The sequence below is a fragment of the Triticum aestivum genome, chromosome 7B (genome assembly GCF_018294505.1).
Source record: "Triticum aestivum cultivar Chinese Spring chromosome 7B, IWGSC CS RefSeq v2.1, whole genome shotgun sequence".
In the NCBI taxonomy this organism is placed as follows: Eukaryota; Viridiplantae; Streptophyta; class Magnoliopsida; order Poales; family Poaceae; genus Triticum; species Triticum aestivum.
This window is the reverse complement of record NC_057813.1, coordinates 438,208,099-438,231,839: the sequence shown is the minus strand read 5'-3', so window position 1 is coordinate 438,231,839 and position 23,741 is coordinate 438,208,099. Positions and strand designations below refer to the sequence as shown.

The 23,741-nt window shown below is 49.0% G+C and overlaps 1 protein-coding gene and 2 long non-coding RNA genes across 6 annotated transcripts; 1 reads left to right on the top strand and 2 right to left on the bottom strand.

Annotated features, from left to right (window-relative positions):
- Positions 1-275: 275 nt before the first annotated feature.
- LOC123162290 (stromal cell-derived factor 2-like protein) lies at positions 276-20,054 on the top strand. Of its 2 annotated transcripts, none has more exons than XM_044580086.1 (5): positions 276-732; positions 882-1,022; positions 9,944-10,084; positions 16,508-16,557; positions 19,835-20,054. In XM_044580086.1, the coding sequence occupies exons 1-5, from the start codon at positions 625-627 to the stop codon at positions 19,965-19,967; spliced, it is 573 nt and encodes a 190-aa protein (XP_044436021.1). In that variant the 5' UTR covers positions 276-624; the 3' UTR covers positions 19,968-20,054. The 2 variants fall into 2 exon arrangements, with proteins under 2 accessions (XP_044436021.1, XP_044436022.1); XM_044580087.1 differs by lacking the exon at positions 19,835-20,054 and adding an exon at positions 16,655-17,089 and having other exon boundaries at positions 279-732.
- On the bottom strand, positions 1,363-2,552 carry LOC123162292 (uncharacterized). Its single transcript, XR_006481175.1, has 2 exons — positions 1,879-2,552; positions 1,363-1,731 (listed from the first exon to the last, which is right to left on the bottom strand). It is a non-coding gene; the product is annotated as an uncharacterized lncRNA (long non-coding RNA).
- On the bottom strand, positions 2,878-9,205 carry LOC123162291 (uncharacterized). 3 transcript variants are annotated; one of them, XR_006481172.1, is made up of 4 exons: positions 7,723-9,205; positions 7,601-7,631; positions 6,491-7,491; positions 2,878-3,779 (listed from the first exon to the last, which is right to left on the bottom strand). It is a non-coding gene; the product is annotated as an uncharacterized lncRNA (long non-coding RNA). The 3 variants fall into 3 exon arrangements; XR_006481174.1 differs by having other exon boundaries at positions 8,497-9,205; XR_006481173.1 differs by lacking the exon at positions 2,878-3,779 and having other exon boundaries at positions 6,401-7,491.
- Positions 20,055-23,741: the final 3,687 nt, after the last annotated feature.

Below are 23,741 nucleotides of genomic sequence, written 5' to 3'. Positions count from 1 at the left end.
ATAAACATGGAAAAAAAGCGGAATAAAGAAGAGCAAACGGGACCATAGCCCTCCGATCCTCCAAAAGCATACCGTATGTTGACCGGCAGAGCAGACCAGCAGAGTCGACTCAAACCCCTCCCTCCTCCACGAAACCGTTGCCACGAGGAGCAGATTATTGAACCAATGGCGTTTCGCCATATCACCATAACTGCCACGTTGACGCCTCCCATTCGCTGAGTATCCTTTGCCATGATGTGGCCGCGAGAAACCGCAGCTTCCTCTCTGGTCCTTCAAACAGAAAAGTAAACGAAAAACAAGCACTCGTCACAAATACAAACGGCGCGCAATTCGCCTGCTCCTTCGACCTGAGTTCCCCGCGGCGTAGTGGCGTACGAGCGAACCTTCTAGAGCTTCCTTCTCTGCCCCGTCGACACCGCCGCGGTGGCGCCGCCCACGCCCCAGGCGCCGGTCCTCTCCCGCCGCAAGCCCGCCTCCGCCGAGGCGAAGCCGTCGGAGGCAGCGACCACCAGCCTCGCCGGCGCCCTCGCGCGGGAGCGGATAAGGCGCCGCGGTGAGCGGGAGGAGGAGCAGGAGGCCGCGCCGTTCTGGCAGAGGACCTGGTTCCTGGCTCTGCTGCTCGCGATGGCCGCCGCGTCGTTCGCGCTCGCGCTTGTGCTCTACCTCGGCCTCGACCTCCCCGAGGCGTCGCCGTCGCAGTCCTACGCCGCCGACTCGGACAGCACTGTGGAGGTGGGTAATTAATTTCCGCCTCCCTCCTTGTAAGGTTGCGATTTGGGATGGCCGGGTTAGGGCGTTAAGCTGATTAGCGTTCTGTGTTTGGAACTGGGACCACTATGGATCGGATCAGTGACGCGATTGTTTCTCCAATTCCTTGTTAGATTTCCTACGGATCAGTGATCAAGTTGATGCATGAGAGGACCAAGTTTCGGCTGCATTCCCACGACGTGCCGTATGGATCTGGTAGCGGCCAGCAATCGGTCACCAGCTTCCCCAATGTGGATGACGCCAACAGCTACTGGGTATGTCTCTCTAGCGCTGCATCAAACAAAACTGAATTGAACTAAGGCGCGAGGCCGTAGCAAAATTATGTGTTTATTAATCGATTTACAATTTTTCCCGACTTCCAACACGACGCTGTTAACCTGGAATGGAAAGACCATTCCAGGCTATTTAGCATGCGAGTGTTTTAATCCGGTTTGCTCAGTTGCTTGTCCTTTCTGTCAGGGGTGGAGCTGTAAAAGTCACCCTGATGCACCGCTTTAACATGATTTTAATTTTTTACGCAAAAGTGTGCTAGATAAAATGTGTTTTATAACTCCTAGCATGGATTATCTGACATAATAGCAGAAGATGTATACATACAAAAACAAATACAAATCAAAATGCTTTATTAAGTTACTTGGAAATGATTTTTATGCGTTTCCAAATTAATACGTACTTGGAAAATCACTCAGCCGAACGAAGTAATATCCTAATTATGAGTAAAACCCATAGCCAATGCCCCACATTTCGCCAAAACTCCTATTATCTGAATAAGGTTTAATCTACTGGCAATACCTCAGACAAATAATTGCAAGAACTGAGAATGAACAATTATTACCAAATACTAACAAAGGAAAAAAAGGTACTGCGCTAAAGCTGCTTGGTCGCGGTGTTGATAGACCGGCGCAGTGTCGGCCGTCTCCTGTGTTGTGGGGCTGGCATAGGCTCTGTCATGCGCCGGTGCCTCTGCACATTTGACATAGATTAATAAACTGAAATCTCTGCTTCGCAACAACCTCATACAGAGAATTAAAAATAAACTGAGACAGTCTAGAAGGACGATTTGCACTTCATAACCCGAGAATTGAGATTTAGGACATCTACATATGATACCTTGAGCTGGGCAGCTGGAGGAAGGGGCACAGCATCGGCCGCACGCCGTGGTCCATTGACCAGCCGCCTGTTTGTGTGATGGCGTGCTCGATCTCTCCAGCTCCTGCACTTCCATCTCCCGGTTGACGGCTTGATGCCCAGCCACAGCAAACCCTACCAAAAGGCTGCAGCCCACAATGCCATGCCCAAAACAAGGCTTCTGCATGTTCGTCTCTCCGACCTGATGCACCGCTGTCAGTTTAACTTGGTGCACAGGCAAACAACAACACCTAATCACCTAATCAACAGTCTATCTTTGACATGGTTTCTCGCACAGAGCTAAGCTTATTAATTGCCTGTTTAAAACTCACATTGCCTCGTCAAATCCTCAGTTCTAGCTTCGCATCATTGATGCCAGCTTCTCTGGTGACCGGCATCACCTGTTTGGTGGCAGATATGCGAAATTTTCCTGACTCTAAAGAGCAGGCCATTTTTCCACTTACCGGTGGCAGTGGGTTGTAATTTAGGCCGACTCCGTGTTTTTAGGATCCCGCTGCAACTTCCAAGCTTCTCCAACTTCTCCGATTTGCACTGCGGCCCAACATAGTTTCGTGGAGCTGCTTTTGCAGCTGTAGCGTTCGACTCTGCTCCGCTCACGGAATTGACGGAGCGGAGCTGGAGGAGTTCCAAACGGCCCTAAGTAAATAATTTCAAAATTCCTTTTGAAGTTGACAGTTTGATTACGGATTATGTAATAAAATTTGGATATAACCCATGAACATTTAGAAAATGAACTAAAATAAAGCATGTCCATACTTCATACCTCAAATGTGGTACGTGACCAACTGACATGGACCTTCTCTTCTGTCTAGCTGAGAGCATATCTGCACAAAGTACACTATTGTTTAAATATTTTTGTGAAGAAGGCTTTGAGATTGTTTACAAATGGACAATCTAAGTATTCAATAATATATTGCATGCACTTGTTCAAAAGTGCCAAAAGCTCCCTTAAGCTTCCATAGTTAGAAGTGAATGGAGGGCAGTATATGCTTTGGGCTAAGAGTGTGTAGCTGTGTAGGCTAAACAAACCAGCTTAGGGTACTTGTCGTAACTAGTAAGAAAGATTAACATTAACGAAATGGAAAAAAAATGATCAGCACTGCCCTACCCCAAATATAATGCGAACATTTTGAAACACAGCATAACTTTTAAGTTGTTTCAGTTCCACTTTCCAGCCAGCCGCGGCATAAATCTATATTAAGGCTATGGCAGGTTGTTCATGTTCAAGAATTGCAACCTTGCATGAGCAAACTTGTGTTGGAGGTAAAGCTAAGAGATAAGTTGTTGTGGACTCCTTTTGGGGCCCACACATACCAGAGGTGCCACAAGAAAATTGATGGCAGCAGCAGTTCTATTCCAGATGTAGCAGGTACTGCATTAGGAGCAGCAGCAGTAAACCAGAAGCCTAGGCAGTAAATAGCGTTCAGGTGAGAGTTGGTCTAGAGTCCCGATTGAAGGTTAGGAAACAATAGTTTAAAATAAGTATGCAATACCCCTGTATAATACAGACTATCTTAGTCAGCTACTGTTTCCTAGGTTAGTTCGGCTGTAGCCTAATATAAGAGGCAGCCCATGTGTACAAATGCCTTCCCCAAAGCAGACTCAGCTTCTGCCTCTCCGCACGAAGGTGAGCATAAGTTATCACGTTATCCCATCAGGTCGAGACCTGAGATGTACAACCTTCTTTGCTCTCCACACGAACTCCATCGAAAACTAGCACATAACATATTGATCCGTGAGCTGACCACCACTCTGCCACGGCACACGGCGACGGCAAGCGGACGACCATCATTCAGCAGCTGAAGCTGATTACCGAGCAATTCTGAGCCCTGCTCGCATCCTGGAACACCCTGTCTGCCAATCTGCAAAATTAGAGTAAGAATTTTAACAAATCAGTAAACAAAGCAACACGACAACTTCAGAGAAAGGGGGAAAATTATCCAAAAATATAAATCTGATAATATAGAAGGGAATATTATACAATGGAACTAGTATTTTTTTATTTAGATATGTAACTAGCCTTATAAGACTATATTTTTATTTATTTTAGTGATATTGTAGATTTTCCACATTATAATTTCCTCACCTTTTCTGAAGTTTTCCTTTTTTTTATCTGTTCCTCATTCCTATTATTTTTCACACAATGTTTTGATTTTGTACAGAATTGTTCCCTTGCTTTTTTAATATTTTATGGAATTTGTTGGATTTCAACTTTTCAACATTGGATGATGCTGACTCGGGATTTACTCTGGACATAGTTCCATGGGTGAGGGTGCGGGTGGGGTGGTTAATGTACACTTACCTCTGAAGCTACTTGTGAAGATTTTTAGCTTGTAGCACATTTCACCTTCCTTCTTTCATGTGTTTGGCCACATACTTCTACACTAGAACTGGTACTGCCTAGGAGATTATTGGCCATTTTCAAGGCATACGAAGCTTGTTCAGTGCACATTTTAGTAATGTATTGGAATTTGGCATATGAAGTTTCAGCATAACATTTGCTAAGAGTAAATTGATGTATGTTGTTGGAACATACTCTAATTACCATTGGCCTGTTAGAAAGTAATACTTGGGAATTCTGATAGGGTTGTTGATTGAGTCTGAAGCCCTTTATGTAGTAGGGATAACTTAGCTGCCAAGCCAACTCGAAGGAGGTACAAAGTGGACTCTGCAATATCCAAATCTGGAATCAACCTAATATGATTACTCGGGATACAAGATAGGGACTCTAGCCACTTTTGGATCCGGCCAGGACCGGATCAGAGGGTGGTGCAGCCAGGGCCCTAGCCCACCCACCATATGCGCCCCACATAACAGTTCTTGTTTCTTTCTTGTACTATTTCATGGTGGAACATATTTTAGTAGTTTGTTACCATATTAACTAGTAGAATGCCCGTGCGTTGCTACAGGCCATGGATATATGTTTTGCTGGTTACATATATAAATATAATGTATGTCAAATTTTGCATCTATAGAAATGATTGTCCTTGACAATCAAATAGTAATTGAAATCCGCTTCACTTACGATGTAAGTTGATAAGAAATCTAATAGAAAGTTGCGTACATAGAGCGCCATAATTCAACTAATTATCTGTTACAAACTTAGATCTACTTGATGGGTTTAAGATATTTCCAACTTCATTTGCATGTATACCTGGCCATCCGTTAGGCCGGGCCTAACAAGGCCCGAAGCAGAAAACCTAGGCCCGGCCCAGCCCGACCGTCGGGCCTAGATTTTAGGCCCAAATTCGACCCGTTAGTGAAAAAAACCTGTCGAGCCTTGGGCCTCGGGTCGGGCATCTTCCCTAAACGCAAATATGGCAAGCCCAGACCCGACCCGGCGTGTCATTCAAGCTCAAAACCTAGGCTCAGGCTGGACCCGTGGGCAAGACTGGGCTGGGCTGACCGGATCGGGCCGACCGGGGTGGTTTTCCCATGGCCAGGTATAATTGCATGGTACAATGTGAGTTGCATCCCGATTTTAATGAGCTATAAATTGGTGGCTGCTTTTATATCACATGGATGGTATTTTCTCTAAAAATGACTTGTTAGGCTATGTGACATTATGTCACAGCATAGCAGCTGCTCCTTCCTCCCTTTCTTGAAGGAAAAAAGCCACCCCTCACAGTCACTCACCGCGCAGCCGCCTCCTACTCACCGTGTAAAGCTAGCCGGCCACCGGGTGTCGCCGCATCTCATCTCCCCACCATGTATCGCTGCCGCCATCTCTCCTCAGCACCTCCCCTCCACACCATTTCGAAACACGCCCTTCCTCTCCCCACTGCCTTCCCTCTCATCCACGGCGTCGCCCGTCCACTCTTCTCCCCGCCATGGTGTGGCCCGTCTCCTTCTCTCCCCGCCAACCTCTTGGGTCGCCGTCTCGACATCGAGCCAATGTGTCGCCACCTTGGTACCGAGCCAGCGCACCCACGAGTCTGGCATCCTGGGTAGCCGGATCTGAACAGGGATCATAGCTCCCCATTAGTTCGAGCCACGTAGCTGACCTGTTTGTATGTGGGTTGGACAACCACTGTGTGGCACACGGCTAGAAGGTGGTACGACGCCCCCATCGCCAGGCTCGGTCTTCTACCCCTGCCAAGCCTCGCCAAGCATAGTCGCGCTGTCGCGCCATCAATCTCCATAACAAGGACATCCCAGGATAATTCCCAGTACCATGGAGTGCACACCTTCATGTCGAGGGTGGCCTCCATGGCAAAGCGACCTTCTACTCACCATAGTGTCGCCACCTTCTCCAAGTGTTGTGGCCACACGAATATTAACACCACTGATTCTTAGGTTCCCCCTGCCCATCCCACCCACCCTACATGTTTGCTGATGCATGGCTGGCATTCCTCTTGATTACCTTTTTGGATTATATTTCAGTCCCAATGTCTAACAATTATAAGCAAGTGAACCACTATTAGTGAAACGTAAGCAAGCCTTTCGTTTTAGAAAATGATTTCTATTAGTAAAAAACTTTCTTTCAGCAAATACTTTTTATTTTATCAGTAACAATATTGAGGTGGTCAAGAATTGTTAGAAAAAAATATGAGTGTGTGGCCAACTTACTAACCAAATAAAAGAGTTTTAGATGTGCCAGCACGAATTCATGTGCCTTTGCAAAGACACCAAGCACAAACACACTGCAGCAAGCACGCAAACCATCGGCAACATCAAGTCCCACTGCCCTTCCTCTTTCTCTTACTCTCTTTAATCCCCAGCATTGTTGTGTGTCCTTGTCTTTCTCCGAATCAAGACCATCTCGTCCATCACTGACAGGGCCCCCATCGTATTTTATTGGTTACTTCTTCTTGAGCCCCCTCGCCGGACGGGATGGCTGATGCATCTTCAGCTTTGATCCTCTTGTAGTAGCGATGACTATCGCAGCCATGATCTTGAGGAAGGAGAGGTAGCCGCCTTCGAGGTTCTTGAACCGATGCAATAAAGATCCATGAAACAAATGAAAGGCAGATATCACATCATGATTCTTAATAAACAACCATCAATAAACAGGTCCATGAGGACTTGGGAATTACCATCACCCGTCAGAGGAAAGTTTATGTGATCAAATCAGTGAAACATCTTCAGTGATAGAATTGGCATACCAGTTCATCTAATCAAATCAGTGAAACATATTAGGTAGGGTACAATTGGTAGCGTCATTAGATAGAAGAACACTGCAGCTATAAGCTCGAACTGTATGTTGAGAATTAGGAGTAAAAATGTTGTCATGCAATGGAAATTTAGTGAATCCCTGCCTTAGCACAACCTGGATGTGGGCAAACAAAATCCTTTTGACCTGTGTGAGTAAGATGGTGGCCCTTCAACTTAAATATCCACAAATTTCTGCAAAACGAACAGGAAATGATTCATCAATTTTGTACAAAAAGAAATATCCAGATAGTTAGGAACTTTTATTCAGTTGTTGCCTGATAGGGTCAGGTCTCTTGTAATTATCACACTCTGTCTTCTCGCTTCTTATGATATAATGAAGCGCAAGTCTTCCGCCTTTTCTGGAAAAAAATATCCGCCCTTCAAAAGTATACCATGGAGCTACTTGTCCTTCTCCCAGTACTTTGCGAAATATGCAACAACCATGGAATGCGCCCAATCAGGAATCTCTAAATATTAGAGGATCACACAACTTGAAACGGAATAATAGAGAAAGAAGAAGAGAACTAACCTCCATTGCACTTTGAGTCCAAGCATAGTATCTGCAAAAAATTGTAAATAAGTACATAATTATATTGTTCTAGTGAGAAAAATGGTACATAATGATAGAATCTTGAAATAAAACACAATTACATTGGTAAAACTTTATGAAGGAACAATTCTTCATTCTCTATCACTTCTCCCACTTAACAGTGACAATTCAGAAAATACCATTTGCCTTCAAAATTCAGAGATCTCATGATTGGTGAACTAATACCCAATATATGTTTGGATAAACAATATGCATGTTTCACCAGATAGTCTGATGAACTGAAGCAAATTATCCACAAGGAATAGAAAAATAATTTTAGTAGACAAAACGTGGACCAAATGGGTAAACAATAGTATAATCTTGAAAAGAAACACCAACGTCAGTAGATTTTACCACGGCACAATTGCAGATCCTTAAACACTTCTTTCAAAGACCCTTTAAAAGGTGACCTGATGTTTATAAGTCCCGCTAGTCCTTCGACTTAGCCTAATAACCATTAAATGAATAAAATCAACAAATGCAGGCTTCTTGTTCACTGTACTATTCCGCAAGGCTGCTCAACTGCTGAAATTAGCAACTTGTATTTCTTAGGCTAAAAGCCTAAACCCCACTTATATGAAGGATACAACAAATTTTAGTACAGGAAATTTCAGAAGAACGACCGAAGAGCTTGGCCGCTGCAATCATAGGTGTTCTCTTAAAGATCCTGTCACAACAATCATAAGTCGTAGAAGTGGAGCTACAAAAACCAATTACGAGATGTAGTTGCAAAATGAGTGGGGGACTGGCGGTGTAACATGTCACTGTAACAGGCCATTCCCAGGCTCCCAGCTGCACATCATGCAGTTAGTTATGTTCTGTAGAGGAGTGAGTACCTCAATGATGCAAGTGTTGTGCGCATGCAGCTGCAGTTCATCAGCTTCCCATCCGCTGCACGTAACAAGAAGGCAAGAACCACTAATCAATCCTTCAAAAAAGAGAACCATTAGTAAAAAAATGATAGATGAACCGGCTATAGAACCACCAGCCTAATCTGAAGGGAGATGAAGCCAGCTGCCATGGGTCACAAGCTCGTGGAGACCAGGGCAGCGCAAAGTAGGAGGTCCTAGGCCAGAGTGGCAAATACTTGGGCTCGGACATCCAGACCATGACGTTATCATCGATGGCCTCCTCCCAAGCTTCAATGTCCTTGCGCTCTCCGCGTACGTCGACGCCACAGTAGCGTGCACGGTGACCGCGTGGTAAGGCCCCAACGGCCAGGTCCCGTTGAGCCGATCACCAAACCAACACGCCCGGGAGTGGAGCCGGTACAGTTTGGACGCCCTGGTCATCGCCTCGTCTGGTTGCTTTAGGCAGCTCCATATCTCAAGGTGGAAGGCACCACAGTGGCTTGACCACTACGAGAAATCGAAGCTCGGCGAGGTGGTAGGATTGGCCACCGCGTAGAGGCGGGTCGGCAGCTGATGCAGGGACGACGGCGTCAGGGAGTTCGGAAGCGGCAGCAGGCAGTGGGGATTGCGGCAGCGGTGGCAGGCCGAACCCTAGGGCGGCGATCTCTCCTTATGAGAGAAGGAATGAGGGACGAGAGCGATGTGTCGCGGCGGTCAAGCCGAGGTGGGATGGCGTTCCTTCGTGATTACTCCAGGAAATTGTTGATTTTGTGGGATGGACGAAAGAACCAATAGAGAACGGGAAACCCGGGGGTACAGATTTATGTAACTTTATTTAGTCTTCAGAAATTGATTATTGATCATGATTTATTCCTTTCCATATAAAATTTACTCCCTCCGTCCGGGTTTATTGGGCCCCTAAGCCACAACACAAAGACCAAGGATGTACACGCATATAGAGATTTAGGCAATAAATCAGCTTAATTTGCTTCCTAACTGCCCTATTAAATTGCCCTGTTAACTAAAGAAGCGCATGCAGCGGCCGGTGTGCGCATGCAGCCTGCACCCATGCCCAATCGGCAAGGTTCCAGCGTGGGCTCCAATGCAAAGATGCATGCACGGGAGAGATTTCAGGTAATAAAGTAAGGTAATTAATGTATGGGCCTAATAAAAAGGTACAACCATGTGTGGCTTAAGGGCCCAATAAACCCGGACGGAGGGAGTACCAAATACTACAAAAAATTGATCTTATTGGTAGACAAAATCGGTTTAAATAGATCGTGGATAAAATCTGGTTTAAGTGTGTTGGTGGGATAAAAACGGTGGGGAAGGATTAACCGGAGTGAGGCGAGATAACTCACGGTATATGTTCTGAGTCAAGCTCAAGCCTTTTCTTGACAACTTAATTTTTATATTATATTTGAGAATGCAGATTGTGAGACCTCAACCGGATACTTCAGCAAAACAAGGTCATGCTATAACACCTGGAACAATCGTCAGGCTTCAACATATGAGGACTAGAAAGTGGTTGCACAGCCATCTGCATGCTTCTCCCATTACGGGGAATCTGGAGGTCAGCAACTCTTGTGACTTTCTTCTAATTTCAGGTCATGCATGATATGGTCCTTGTACCAATAAAAAACCTTTATTACTTTTAATTGTAGAAACAATTTTAGCTGCAATTTTAGTTCTTACTCCCTCCGTCCAAAAAAGCTTGTCCCAAGCTTGTCCCTCAAATGGATGTATCTAGCACTAACTTGGTGCTAGATACATCCATTTGAGGGACAAGCTTTTTCGGACGGAGGGAGTTCGTGTCAAGTCTGGTGGAGTAATTCTCATTGATGTGACAAATGGATGTATCTGCTGATTCAGTGGCCTATTATGTTAGTTGGTGGGGTCAACGGCCACATATAGTGTATGTCATTATTTAACGGAGTGGATTAAATTAACCAGTCTTTTTATAATTAGGCAGATACTTCTTTTGGTTTTGAATTGTCAAAAAAAGTATATTATATAAATGAAGTAAACTACTTAATTTCAAGAGTAAATTACTCTCTAGATGACTATTTATTTGAGTGTGTCGAATAGGTTACCATCCTTCTTATTTGCACTTGGGTCACTCAACTAAATTAAGTTGTTTACTACACACATCACCAATGAGTAGGACGATCAATTGTGTCTGTCATTCCATCATCACGCATTGTACAACATATATAGCGCTAGAGTAGTTACAGGAGAGCCCGAAGGATGTGGCACGCAGGCTTGGGCGAGATCTATGATCCTATATACTAGGAATACAAGTTCATACAGTTACACAGGTACAATACACGTTAACACCGCCCCTCAGCCGGAACTCCATGGGGAAGGATGTTGAGGCTGGTTCTGAATTCGTGGAAGACCTGTGATGGAAGCCCCTTGGTGAAGAGATCTGCGAACTGCGAGCTGGATGGTACGTGGAGAACACGAATGTCGCCGAGGGCCACTCGGTCACGCACAAAATGTAGATCAATCTCGATGTGTTTCGTGCGCTGGTGTTGGACAGGATTTGATGCAATGTAGGAGGCCGAGACGTTGTCACAATAGACAAGGGTGGCACGGGTCGGTGGGCGACGAAGCTCATGCAAGAGTTGGCGCAACCAACATGCCTCAGCAACACAGTTTGCGACGCCACGATACTCGGCCTCAGCGCTCGAACGAGAGACAGTGGCTTGCCGTTTGGATGACCAAGACAGCAAGTTGTGGCCGAGAAAAACACAGAAACCCGACGTGGACTTGCGTGTGTCCGGGCACCCGGCTCAATCGGCATCGGTGTAGGCCACAAGATCGAGAGGAGAGGACTTGTACAGTTGCAAGCCAAAGTGGGTGGTGCCACGAAGATACCGTAGAATGCGTTTGACAAGTTGCATGTGAGAATCACGAGGTGCATGCATGAATAAGCACACTTGTTGAACCGCATAGGAGAGGTCCGGGCGAGTAAGAGTGAGGTATTGTAGGGCACCGGCTAAGCTACGGTATAGAGTGGGATTGTCGAGGAGGCAGCCATCATGAGCGAAGAGTTTTGACTGTGTATCAATGGGAGTGGATACGGGCTTGCAATTGAGCATCTTGGCACGTTCGAGAACTTCAAGGGCATACTGCTGTTGGCAGAGAAACAAGCCATGTGTGTTGGGTGTGACGTTGATGCCAAGTGATGAAGCTCTCCAGGGTCGGTCATGGAAAACTCACGTTTGAGAGAGGAAATGACGTGATGGAGAGCACGGGGAGTGCTTGCGGTGAGTATGATGTCATCAACGTACACAAGTAGGTATGCGATGGAGTCATCACGTTGCAAGATAAAGAGAGAGGTGTCGCTCTTGGACGCATGGAAACCAAGGGACAACAGGAAGGAGCGGAAGCGATGGAACCAAGTGCGTGGTGCCTGCTTCAAGCCATATAGGGACTTACGAAGGAGGCACACGTGGTCCGGCCGAGAGGAATCCACGAACCCAGCTGGTTGAGCACAGTACACCGTCTCCTTGAGGTCGCCGTGGAGGAAAGCATTCTTGACGTCGAGCTGGTGAATGGGCCAAGAGCTGGAGGTGGCGATGCTGAGCACAACGCGAATGGTAGCCGGCTTGACAACCGGACTAAATGTCTCGTCGTAGTCGACACCCTCCTTCTGAGTGAACCCTCGAACCACCCATCGTGCCTTGTACCGAGCCAAAGTGCCATCGGTGTTGAACTTGTGGCGAAAAATCCACTTGCCAGTCACCACGTTAACACATGCAGGTTTAGGAACCAACGACCAAGTAGAATTCTCAATTAAAGCATCGTATTCAGCTAGCATGGCACGTTGCCAATTGGCATCTTTGAGCGCAGAACGGTACGTGGGGGGAATGGGAGATATAGTGGTGGTGGGTGTATGGGCGAGAAAGAGACGTTTGGGTTGGCAGAAACCCGATTTGGACCTGGTGTGCATTTTATGTGCGTTGTGGTGGGTTTTACTGGTTTTGCATGAGCTGGGAGACGTGGCTGCATGGGAGTGGAGGGCACGGAAGGAGAGGTGGATTGCGTGGGGCCAGGAGCAGGACTGGCAGGCGATAGATCCGAGGCGGATTCGGGCACAGGAGAATCTGGCGCACGATCCGAGGGGTGGGGCGCGGGCGACCGGGTGGGCGCGAGGGCCGAGGACGCGCGTGGGGGCGTCGTTAGTGGGGAGGTGGGTGCGGGGGACCATTGGGTGGCAGAGGTGGGGCCGCTCGTGGGGGAGGGGGTGAGCTGGGGCGATGGGAGTGGCGTGCATGGGATTGTCCCATCGGGCGGATCGGGTGGGTCTCGGTACGATGAATCAGGCGGGCAGGGAGGCGAATCTGGCACAGATCGCAGAGTGGATTGCATGGGATTTTCTGTAGAGAGGCTCGATGTGGGGGATGGTGGGGAAGGTACGTACGGGAAAACGTTCTCGTCGAAAATAACATGACGAGGAACGATCACGCGGCGCTGGGTAAGATCATAACACCTATAACCCTTATGCTCGAGGGGATAGCCTAGGAAAATGCATTGAATGGAGCGGGGGGAGAGCTTATGGGGAGCGGTGGCGTAGAGATTGGGGTAGCATAGACACCCAAAGATGCGCAAGAGAACGGGCACAGGAGAATCTGGCGCACGATCCGAGGGGTGGGGAGCGGGCGACCGGGTGGGCGCGAGGGCCGAGGACGCGCGTGGGGGCGTCGGTAGTGGGGAGGTGGGTGTGGGGGACCGTTGGGTGGCAGAGGTGGGGCCGCTCGTGGGGGAGGGGGTGAGCTAGGGCGACGGGAGTGGCGTGCATGGGATTGTCCCATCGGGCGGATCGGGTGGGTCCCGGTACGAGGAATCAGGCGGGCAGGGAGGCGAATCTGGCACAGACCGCAGAGTGGATTGCATGGGATTTTCTGTGGAGAGGCTCGATGTGGGGGATGGTGGGGAAGGTACGTACGGGAAAACGTTCTCGTCGAAAATAACATGACGAGAAACGATCACGCGGCGCTGGGTAAGGTCATAACACCTATAACCCTTATGCTCGAGGGGATAGCCTAGGAAAATGCATCGAGTGGAGCGGGGGGAGAGCTTATGGGGAGCGGTGGCGTAGAGATTGGGGTAGCATAGACACCCAAAGACGCGCAAGTGATCGTATGTGGGATGAATGCCGTGGAGCATGTAGTAAGGAGTGTAATCATAGATGGCGCGGGAGGGTCGTCTGTTAAGGAGATAAGTGGCCGTGTGCAGTGCTTCAGCCCAAAAGGGAGGTGTAAGGTTGGCTTGGACAAGAAGGGTACGTATGATGTCGTTAGTGGTGCGAAGAAGGCGTTCTGCCTTGCCATTTTGGGGTGATGTATGAGGACAAGAGAAGCGGTAGGCAAGCCCGGTTGTAAGCACGGAGGGTGGAGTTGATGAACTCACTGCCGTTGTCGCATTGTAGTGCCTTGATGATCACTTTGTATTGAGCACGAACAAACGAAAAGAAACGTTGTAGAGTGAGTGAGGTGTTCGACTTGTGGCGAAGTGGAAAGGACCAGGAGAAGTGAGTATAATCATCAAGAACAATTAAGTAATATTTATAACCAGAAAAGCTTACAACCGGGCTTGTCCATAAATCACAATGAACTAACTCAAAGGGTGCATAGGTGCGACTAAGGGATGAAGAAAAGGAAAGGCGCGGCTGTCTACCTAATTGGCAAGCACTACATGGGATATGCGCAAGCTTATTACATGAGGGAAGAAAATCATGGGCTGCTAAAGAGGAGGTGACTTGAGGGCTTGGGTGGCCGAGGCGCCGGTGCCAAACGTCGGCGGTGGAGGTGCTGGCGGAGAGAGCAGCGCGCCATGGCTTGTTATTGCCGGAGAATGGGTAGAGATCACCGGAGCTAGCGGAGATCATGATGACCCTCCTGGTTCGAAGATCCTTCACAACAAAGCCATAGGGGGAAAATTCAATAGAGCACAGGTTATCTTTGGTGAATTGGCGAACTGAAATAAGACTAGTTACGACGTGAGGAGAAAAGAGAACGTCCCGAAGATGAAAATTGTGAGGGGGAAGGGTAACGGAGCCGGTGGCTTGAATGGGAAGATGAGTGCCATTGCCAACAACAATGCTAGTGAAACGAGACTTTAAAGAAGGATTCGAGAGGTCGAGATTACCAGGGTTGCCGGTGACGTGGGAGGAGGCGCCGCTGTCGAGGTACCACTCGTGTGGAGCGGAGGCACTGTGGGGACTGCCGTGTGCGCTGTACGCGGCCTGGAGCATGGCCAGGTGATCCCAGGAAGGTGGCTGGGTTGGCGTCGTGGGTGGGTAGCCGGAGATCTGCATCGGGTAGGCCTGGGCATGCGACCCGGGCCGCGGGCCGAGCACGCCGGCGGCGTTCGGAGGGACCCAGCCAGGGCGTGGGTTCGGCATGGCCATCCCGTAGGGCGCGAAGAACCCCATGTAGGGGTTGTACGCCATGGGTGCACGAGCGCCGCGACCACCTGGATCGCCGCGGCCACGACCACGCCCACGGCCACCGCGGTCACCACCATCACGGGTGCCGGAGGCGCGGCCAGCCGGGGAGCTGGGACCCCGATCAGTGGCGCGTTCGGCGCGGTCGCCGGAGCGAGGAGCGGGGCCGCCTGACCCGGGGGGGGGGGCCGCCGCCCCCAGTGACGTCGAGGATGGTGGCCGGCTCGTCGGCCACGCGCTGGGCGAGGTTCTCCTCGGCGAGCTTCAGGTGAGAGAAGACCGTCTCGAACGGTGGTAGAGGAACCGTGTCTCCGAGCACGACGCGAATACGCGAATGGTGTCGAGGCGTTTGTCGATGCCGTGAAGAAACTGAGTGGTGAGATCCACTTCAGTGACGGCGTGCTCGATGTCGGCCAGCCCGGCGGTGAGGAGCTTCATGCGACGAGCGTACTCGGCGACGGAGAGATCCCCCTGTTTGAGGTTGCGGTATTGGCGGTTCAGCATCATATACCGCGCCGCACGGTTCGCCAGGAAATAATCGCGGATGCGGTGCCAGAGATCGTAGGTGGTGGTGGCGCCGACGACGTGGTCGACGATGTTATCGGCGAGAGTGGAGTATATCCAGAGCACAAGATGGGCATCGAGCTCACGCTGGAAAGCGGTGGCATTGGCCGGGAGGGGCTGCTCGATGATCTGAGCGACGCCATAGCGGATGAGAACAAGGAGGAAGAAGGACTTCCATTTGTGGTAGTTGTGCTCGTCTGGGTTAAGGAGAAATTTGATATGGTTCTGGATGCTGTCGTGGAAGATGGGGTGGTTGGACGGGGCGGCGGCGAAGGAGGGCGGCGGCGCCGTGGAGGGGGAAAAGAGAGGGGCGAACTGTGATCCGAGCGAGGGGGAGGATCCGCTGTGGGTGGAGGGGATGGTGCCGAAGATGAGGGGAGGGGATGTGCCGGCGGTGGTGCCGGCGCCGGTGGAGGAGCTGGAGAGAGCTGCCGGCGAGGTGGCTGAGCTAGTGGCCGGAGAGGTGGCGGAGGAGGTGGAGTTCTCAGCCATGGAGAAGGCACCTGGAGTCTGATACCAAGTAGGACGATCAATTGTGTCTGTCATTCCATCATCACGCATTGTACAACATATATAGCGCTAGAGTAGTTACAGGAGAGCCCGAAGGATGTGGCACGCAGGCCTGGGCGAGATCTATGATCCTATATACTAGACAAGTTCATACAGTTACACAGGTACAATACACGTTAACACAATGTGCGCGGTAGTGCTGTACCCACTCATTTCGGTCGGTGCCTATATGTGCAAGTTAATAGAGTGGTACACTCAAAAATGTTTTGTGGCCTATTCGATACATATAATCATAAGGAATAGATTTATTTAAAAAAATCAATTTTGTGGCACTTTTTGCTTGCACCCTTCGCCAAATGAACATCTTTTTATACAGAGAACTTATGGTGTTGCCTTCAATTATATTAGTTCATTTTTCTTAGAACATCATGATGTTCAATATGTATTCATGAATTCGTCTAATCGCAGGTTAGTTGCTTTGGTGGTGAGGGTGAGTCAGATACAGGAGACTATTGGATGTAAGTGTTGCACAATGCGCATTATATTTCTGTGAACAGCTGTCAGGCCCAGTCCTTGATCTAGCCGATCTCTTGCATCTTACTATTCCAATGCCAGGCTCGAGATTGAATGTTGCGGGGCAGATTGTAGGGGTGGTCTGATCAATTGTGTCTGTCATTCCACCAAATGATCAATTGTGCCCCGTCAGGATCAATTGTGTCTGTCATTCCATCATCACGCATTGTACAACATATATAGCGCTAGAGTAGTTACTGGCGGTGGGAAAACATGGCGTCAAAACCAACGAATTCGGTTGCGCCATGTTGACACTGGTGGCTATCTACACAGCCATGACAGAAAGTATACCCGCATTGCAGATTGTAGGGGTGGTCTGATCTTCATGAATTGAAACGGGGAACAAGGAAGAGCACGAAGCACAAAGATAACTAGTGTAGCCCATTTAGTGAAGCACATATTGGCAGCAAACATCTTGATTGTCAACAACACTCTTTCAATTTTTAATAATTCAAAGGTTGACAGTTTGATCCCAAATCCAAAGGAAAAATAGAAGGGGCAAAGCAGAACGCGGTGTTTTGGCTCCTGAGCTTGGATGCTCCCGCTGATAAACGACAGTAAAGAAGTAAAAAAATCTGAATATTTTTTGCGTGCAAGATGCTCATGTGTGTGATGTTTGTAAAATTTGGTGAAGTCTGGACATTCAAGGAGCTTGTGGCACAAAAGACAAATTCTGAGTGTTTGAGAAACATTAAAAAAACATTTGAAAAAAACACTATTTGGAGTCGATTTTGTCTTTTTTTGCCATGAGCTCCTCGAATATCCAAACACGCTGAAATTTTGCACGGAGATCACACACTTGAACATCTTCGATGACAAAAAAAAAGAATTTTCTACAATTTTTTGATTTATTGTCCACGGGATGCAGATGAGCCCGGGCACCATTTTAAATTATCGAGGCAAAGTAGTTCTTCCCATAGTCCACAGAGATATTGTATCTCCCTAAAGCTTTTTCTAGAAGGTAGAATTCGTGTGATCCATTGGAATCTTCTTCTAGAAGGGAGATCTTGACCCATGAAGAAAGGATGCAGTCTAAAACGTGAAAACGGGGTTGTGGGAGAGCAGTGTTGTATTGCTAGACGAAGAGGTTAAGTGCCACCCCTCTAGATGACTAAGGTCTAGTAACCGACAAACTTAAGTTACTATAGAATGACAATTTTTTATGTAGCTTCACGTCCCTGATACTACCACTTGGATCTAGAACATACGTGTTGATGCTCATGATTTCCCCGACCCGAGTTCCCACGTCCGTTTTTATTCGTCTGTAGAATAGGAAAACTCGGTTAATCACTAATGTTTGGTCCATTCCAAATCTCTATTGAAATTCGCTAGATAAAGGTTAATACTACTTCTTTCATTTTTTTTCACTTTCCTTAAAAGAATTAGAACTTTCTTGGGTTAAGTTTATTGAGGGAGTTAACCACTTGCAAATGGAATCCTGGGCTAGAGTCTTTGGCTCAATATCCACAAATGACCGATCCTCGCGCTAGCATGTATTTGACTGGAGTGGGGGTTCTCTAGCCGAATGCGGAACATTCCATTGGGTGGGGCTTAGATGAGCGAAACTCCATCCAAATTAATATGCTTTGCAAACCCTAGATCCCTAGACACGGTTATGACTTATATTTTATTTTTTGAAAACATGGTAGGACTTATATAGTTTGGGGTGAAACGGTGGGTGGGAGGTTAATATACATGGGTTGGTGGTATCAACCCAAATAGTCTGACCACCCGACCAAAGCTGTCCTTTGCGTGCTTCTCCTTCCTTGACCGTGACTTGGCTTTCTCCTTGTATTTCTCTATGATCCATGCCTTTATGTCTTAGTATACAAATGGTTCTTGCTCGAGGTAGTGTCCATGTCTCATGTAAATTCAAAGGGTGTTCATTAAAAAGTGGAGTCACCTCTATAGTACATAATAACCAATATAAAAATATGATTAATATATTTAACTAGGCCAAAATTGGATCATATATTCAAGACACCAACTAGTAAAAAAGGGTAAGAGCATCTACAAGCAGACCCCTCACTTCGTTCCTATATGTCTGGACGGGCAACCTGGATAGTGCCCGGACAGGGGAGAGAGAGTAAGAAGGCCTGCCCCCCCCCCCCCCCTTCAGGTTGCACCTAAATACGAAAACCCGGCCCATATATGGGGAGGATATAAAGGTGTACGGGAAATCCGCCACGTTAGATTTGACCCATCCCATACCACCTTTACTCTTTCTTTCCTCTCTTTGGTGGAACCACGAAACACCTCCACAATTCATATGCATGTGTGCGGACAATTTGGAAGACATGGTTGTATGCACTAACAAATAGGGTCTCAGAGCGGACATGCCTGGACACCATATGAACACGTCCGCAAACATATTGTGTGTGTGTGGGGGGGGGGGGGGGGGGCAAGTTAGTCAATCGTGGTTGTAGACGCTCTAAAGACCCTAGTAAGGCCATCTCCAACGTCGTGCATCAAATCAGACACACCAAATGTCTGCGGATACATTCGGACATTAGGAGCCGGGAGTTGTGGATTGTGTCTCGCAAGGAGGAGAAGGAAAATTGCCTCGTCATGCAGTAGTGCACCGCCCATGAGAGCGATGAGGCAGCTATGGCGAGGTTCGCCGTGGGAACTCCACACCTTGTGCAGGCGAAGTACGAAATCTTTGCCAATAAGGATGCGCAAGGCAAGAAGGCGATCAAGAAGGAGGACGAGTCTAGCCCCCTCAAGGGCGATCAAGAAGGAGGACGAGGTAGGCCCCTTGGTGATCAAGGTTGTGTCCGACGACGAAGAAGAATAGTTGGATAGTGAGACATAGCCATTCCTGGAGCTTTGGAACCATGTCAACGATGAGATGATGATGATGAGTAGTGTGCTTAGTACTGAGTCTATCGTAGTACTTTGGTAGTGAGTCTAACATGTTTAAGTTGGACATTTGGTATTTCGAAATATCGAAATATGCAATGATCATGTGCCCTATTTACACCACATCTACTATGACACAAAAATGTTCTAATGCCCTATTTTACACCATTTTCTACGCGATACATCACAAAGGTATCTACTTTTTCAAACAATTTTGCTATTGTTTTGGCGTCTCATTTGCATGTTTGAATGAAACTAACATGAACTGGCATTGTTTTCAGCAGAATTGACTTGGTGTTATTTTTGTGCATAAACAAATGTGTTCCAAACTAAACGGGAATTTTTGAGGATTTTTTCCAGAAAAAAGAGGACTAGTGGATCGAAGATTGATCAAAGGAGGTCAACCAGGGCGTCACATGGCTTGGTGGTGTGTGTCAGCCCTAGGGCGCGCCAGGTGTCTGTGTGGTCTGATGGAGTCATGTACCTAGGGTAGGGTCACAGACCTGATCTAAGTACCCTGCCCAAGGACACCCTTAGAAGAGGTCACCTTTCAGTCGACCAACGAGGGACTCACTCGACTGACTTGAAGGACTCGACCACGAAGACTCACTCGACTACCAGGAGTTCAAAAGGCACTCTGCACTGCAACGGCCTGTAGTTAAGTAGACTTTATGGTAGTTAAGACACTTTATGTGGGACGTTACCAGTAACGCCCCGGACTTAATGTCCCTTAAACCCTTCATTACGTGGGCTGGCTGGGGTCCTGGCGCACTCTATATAAGCCACCCCCCTCCACAGGCAGAAGGGTTCGGCACCCTGTAACTCATATACACACAATCCACTCGACCGCCTCCGGGCTCCGAGACGTAGGGCTTTTACTTCCTCCGAGAAGGGCCTGAACTCGTACATCTCTTGTGTTTACAACTTCTCCATAGCTAGAACCTTGCCTCTCCATACCTACCCCCCACTCTACTGTCAGACTTAGAACCACGACAGTTGGCGCCCACCTTGGGGCCGGTGTTTTTAGCAATTTTGTGGAGAAGTTGCGATTCTTCCGAGTACTTTCATCATGGTGGCTGCTGGAGTTTTGGTCGAGGGTCGAGAGATCCGTCTCGGCGCTCTCACCTTCATCACCGACGACTCCGCCTGGCTCCAGGAGGCTCCACTCGACGTTGATGCGCTCCCCGTCCGCGGTGCGACGCATTTTCGCGCATGTGTCCGCGGCGTTCTGCTGCGGCAACCGTCGACCCCGTATCGGTCGACATCCCCATCAACCACCCTCTCGGTCTCCCGCCAGCGCAAGCGCTCGGGCCGGTCGAGGATTCAGCGGTGGGTGAGGCACGCGGTGGCTCGCCAGACGGCCACCACCCAAGTTGCGGCAATCGAGCCCGACGAATCTCTCTACGGCCTGTTCGATCTGTCGACTGGCTCCGTAGAGACCGCATCCGAGTGCGATAGCAGTGATCCAGCGGCGGAAATCCTGATGGTTGACGGGCCCCGCAGTCCCCCTGGCTTCGCCCGTGATGGTGGAGCAGGCGACGGAGGCGACCCCGCACGAGACCACGAAGAGTACCAGCCCGAGCCACTCGACTCTCTGCAAAGAGAAGAACTTCGCCGCAGGAACGTGGATGTCCTGCGTACTCCCATCGCAGGAGAAACCCCCGAGGCTCGCGCCTTGGAGGGGGCACGTTTGGCCAATTTGGCCGAACGCACTCGACTGGAGAATCTTCAGCGAGCACTCGACGAGCGCGCGCGGCAACGAGTTCCTGACACCAGTCGACGTCAACTCTTCCCGTCGACTCAGGTATATCGAACCCCAATCCAGAATTTGGCAGCTGCGACCCGTATAGCAGAGTCCATCCAGCCCTCTCAGTCGGAAGCTGGCAGAGGCTTGATGCAGATCAGGGATCTGCTCCGGGCAGCAGGAGATCAGAATTCGGCCGTGTCGCAGTCGCGCAACAGAATTCACAGTCGATCCGTCGCTGCGAATACGGTTCAGTCGGCTCACAGTCCCAGATCGCCTCCGCGGCGTGAAGGGCACGAGAATCGGCGAGACCAATATGGTGACCGACTCGACCGAGATGATAGGCGTCGAGTGCCCAATTCCCCTCCGAGGGGTGGGTCTTACGCTCCTCGGCATCAAGATGACAGACGTCAGCTCAGTACGGGGCGAAGAGTTCCAGTCGACCCCAGAGAACCAGGCTTCGACGCGCGATCCATTATCGTGCAAGGTTTGGTCGACCGGAACAGAGCCCATCGAGGCGGACTCGACAGAGATGCGCCCACAAGCAGTCGAGTGCATGTTTCTGGTCCTGAATGTTTCAGCAGAGCTATCAGAGCCGCAGTTATCCCTCCCAATTTCAGGTTGGCAACAGGAGTCAGCAAGTTCACTGGTGAGTCTAAGCCTGAAACTTGGCTTGAGGACTACCGAGTGGCGGTTCAGATTGGTGGTGGGAACGACGAGGTGGCCATGAAGCATTTGCCCCTCATGCTGGAAGGTTCTGCCAGGGCATGGTTGACTCAATTACCTCCTAGCAGCATTTACACTTGGGAAGATCTGTCCCGAGTGTTCATCAGAACGTTTGAAGGAACTTGCAAGCGACCGGCTGGACTGACGGAGTTGCAAGTCTGCGTGCAGAAGACCAATGAGACTCTCAGAGAGTATATTCAGAGATGGATCACTTTGCACCATACTGTGGAGAATGTGTCTGATCATCAGGCAGTCTGTGCCTTTAAAGATGGCGTCAAGAACAGAGAATTGAGTTTGAAGTTTGGTCGAACCGGTGACATGACCTTGAGTCGGATGATGGAGATTGCTACCAAGTACGCCAACGGCGAAGAAGAAGACCGACTCCGAAGCGGCAAGCACAAGCCGAGTCAGTCGGAAAAGGGAAACACCAGTCGGAAACAGAAGCGGAAGGCTGAACCGGCAGCTCCTGGAGAGGCTCTGGCCGTGACTCAGGGAAAGTTTAAAGGGGAACCAAAAGGATCCTGGAACCCTAAGAAGGTAAAGGATAAAGAAGGGAACGACGTGATGGATATGCCGTGTCACATCCACACGAAGAAAGACGAAGAGGGGAATATCATCTACCCGAAGCACACCACTCGCCAATGTCAACTCCTGATCCAGCAGTTTCAGGGAAAACAGTCTAATAACAAGGAGAAGGAGTCGGACAAGGCCGAAGACAAGGAGGACAGTGAGGAAGGATATCCGCATATCAACTCTACTCTGATGATCTTTGCAGATGTGGAGAGCAAGAGTCGATTGAAAGTTATTAACCGTGAGGTGAACATGGTTGCCCCAGCGAAAGCAAATTATCTGAAATGGTCCCAAACACCCATCACCTTCGACCAATCTGATCACCCGACTCATATTGCCACCCCTGGGAGGCAAGCTTTGGTGGTCGATCCAGTTGTTGAAGGCACTCGACTGACAAAAGTGCTTATGGACGGTGGTAGTGGGCTGAATTTGCTGTATGCAGACACACTGAAAGGAATGGGCATTCCGATGTCCCGACTGAGCACCAGTAACATGAGCTTTCATGGAGTTATACCAGGAAAGAAAGCCGAGTCACTCGGCCAAATAGCTCTGGACGTGGTGTTTGGCGATTCGAAACATTTTCGCAAAGAGAAGTTGACGTTCGAGGTCGTGGATTTTTAGAGTGCATATCATGCCATTTTGGGGAGACCAGCTTATGCACGGTTCATGGCTCGACCATGTTACGTGTACCTCAAATTGAAGATGCCCGGCCCCAAAGGAGTGATCACTGTCACCGGTGATCGGAAAAAGGCAGAAGAGTGCTTCCAGAAAGGCTCAAAGATTGCTGATTCCCAGGTGACAGCGGTCGAGTTCAAAGAATACAAGCAAAACGCAGATCCGAGTGACTTGCTGCGATCCAAGAAACCCGCCACAGAGTCTGCATTTCAGTCGTCCGGTGAGACGAAGCCTGTTCACATTCACCCGACCGACCCCGATGCAGCTCCGACCCACATCTCCACAACACTCGACCCGAAATAGGAAGAAGCGCTCATCCAGTTCCTCCGTGAGAACTGGGACATTTTTGCATGGAAGCCCGCTGACATGCCAGGTGTTCCCAGGGGACTGGCTGAGCATCGCCTAAGAGTCGACTCATCTGCAAAACCAGTCAAAGAGCATCTTCGGCGGTCCGCCGTCCAGAAGAGAAAAGCCATTGGTGAGGAAGTGGCTCGACTGTTGGCGGCAGGATTTATCCGAGAGATATACCACTCCGAGTGGCTCGCTAATGTC

Bases quoted from the DNA above. Each gene is read 5' to 3' on its own strand.
- LOC123162290 (XM_044580086.1), top strand. From the start codon at position 625: ATGGCCGCCGCGTCGTTCGCGCTCGCGCTTGTGCTCTACCTCGGCCTC. The intron at 733-881 runs GTGGGTAATTAA...ATTCCTTGTTAG, and splicing joins ACTCGGACAGCACTGTGGAG to ATTTCCTACGGATCAGTGAT. The intron at 16,558-19,834 runs GTAAGTGTTGCA...GATTTTTTCCAG, and splicing joins GATACAGGAGACTATTGGAT to AAAAAAGAGGACTAGTGGAT.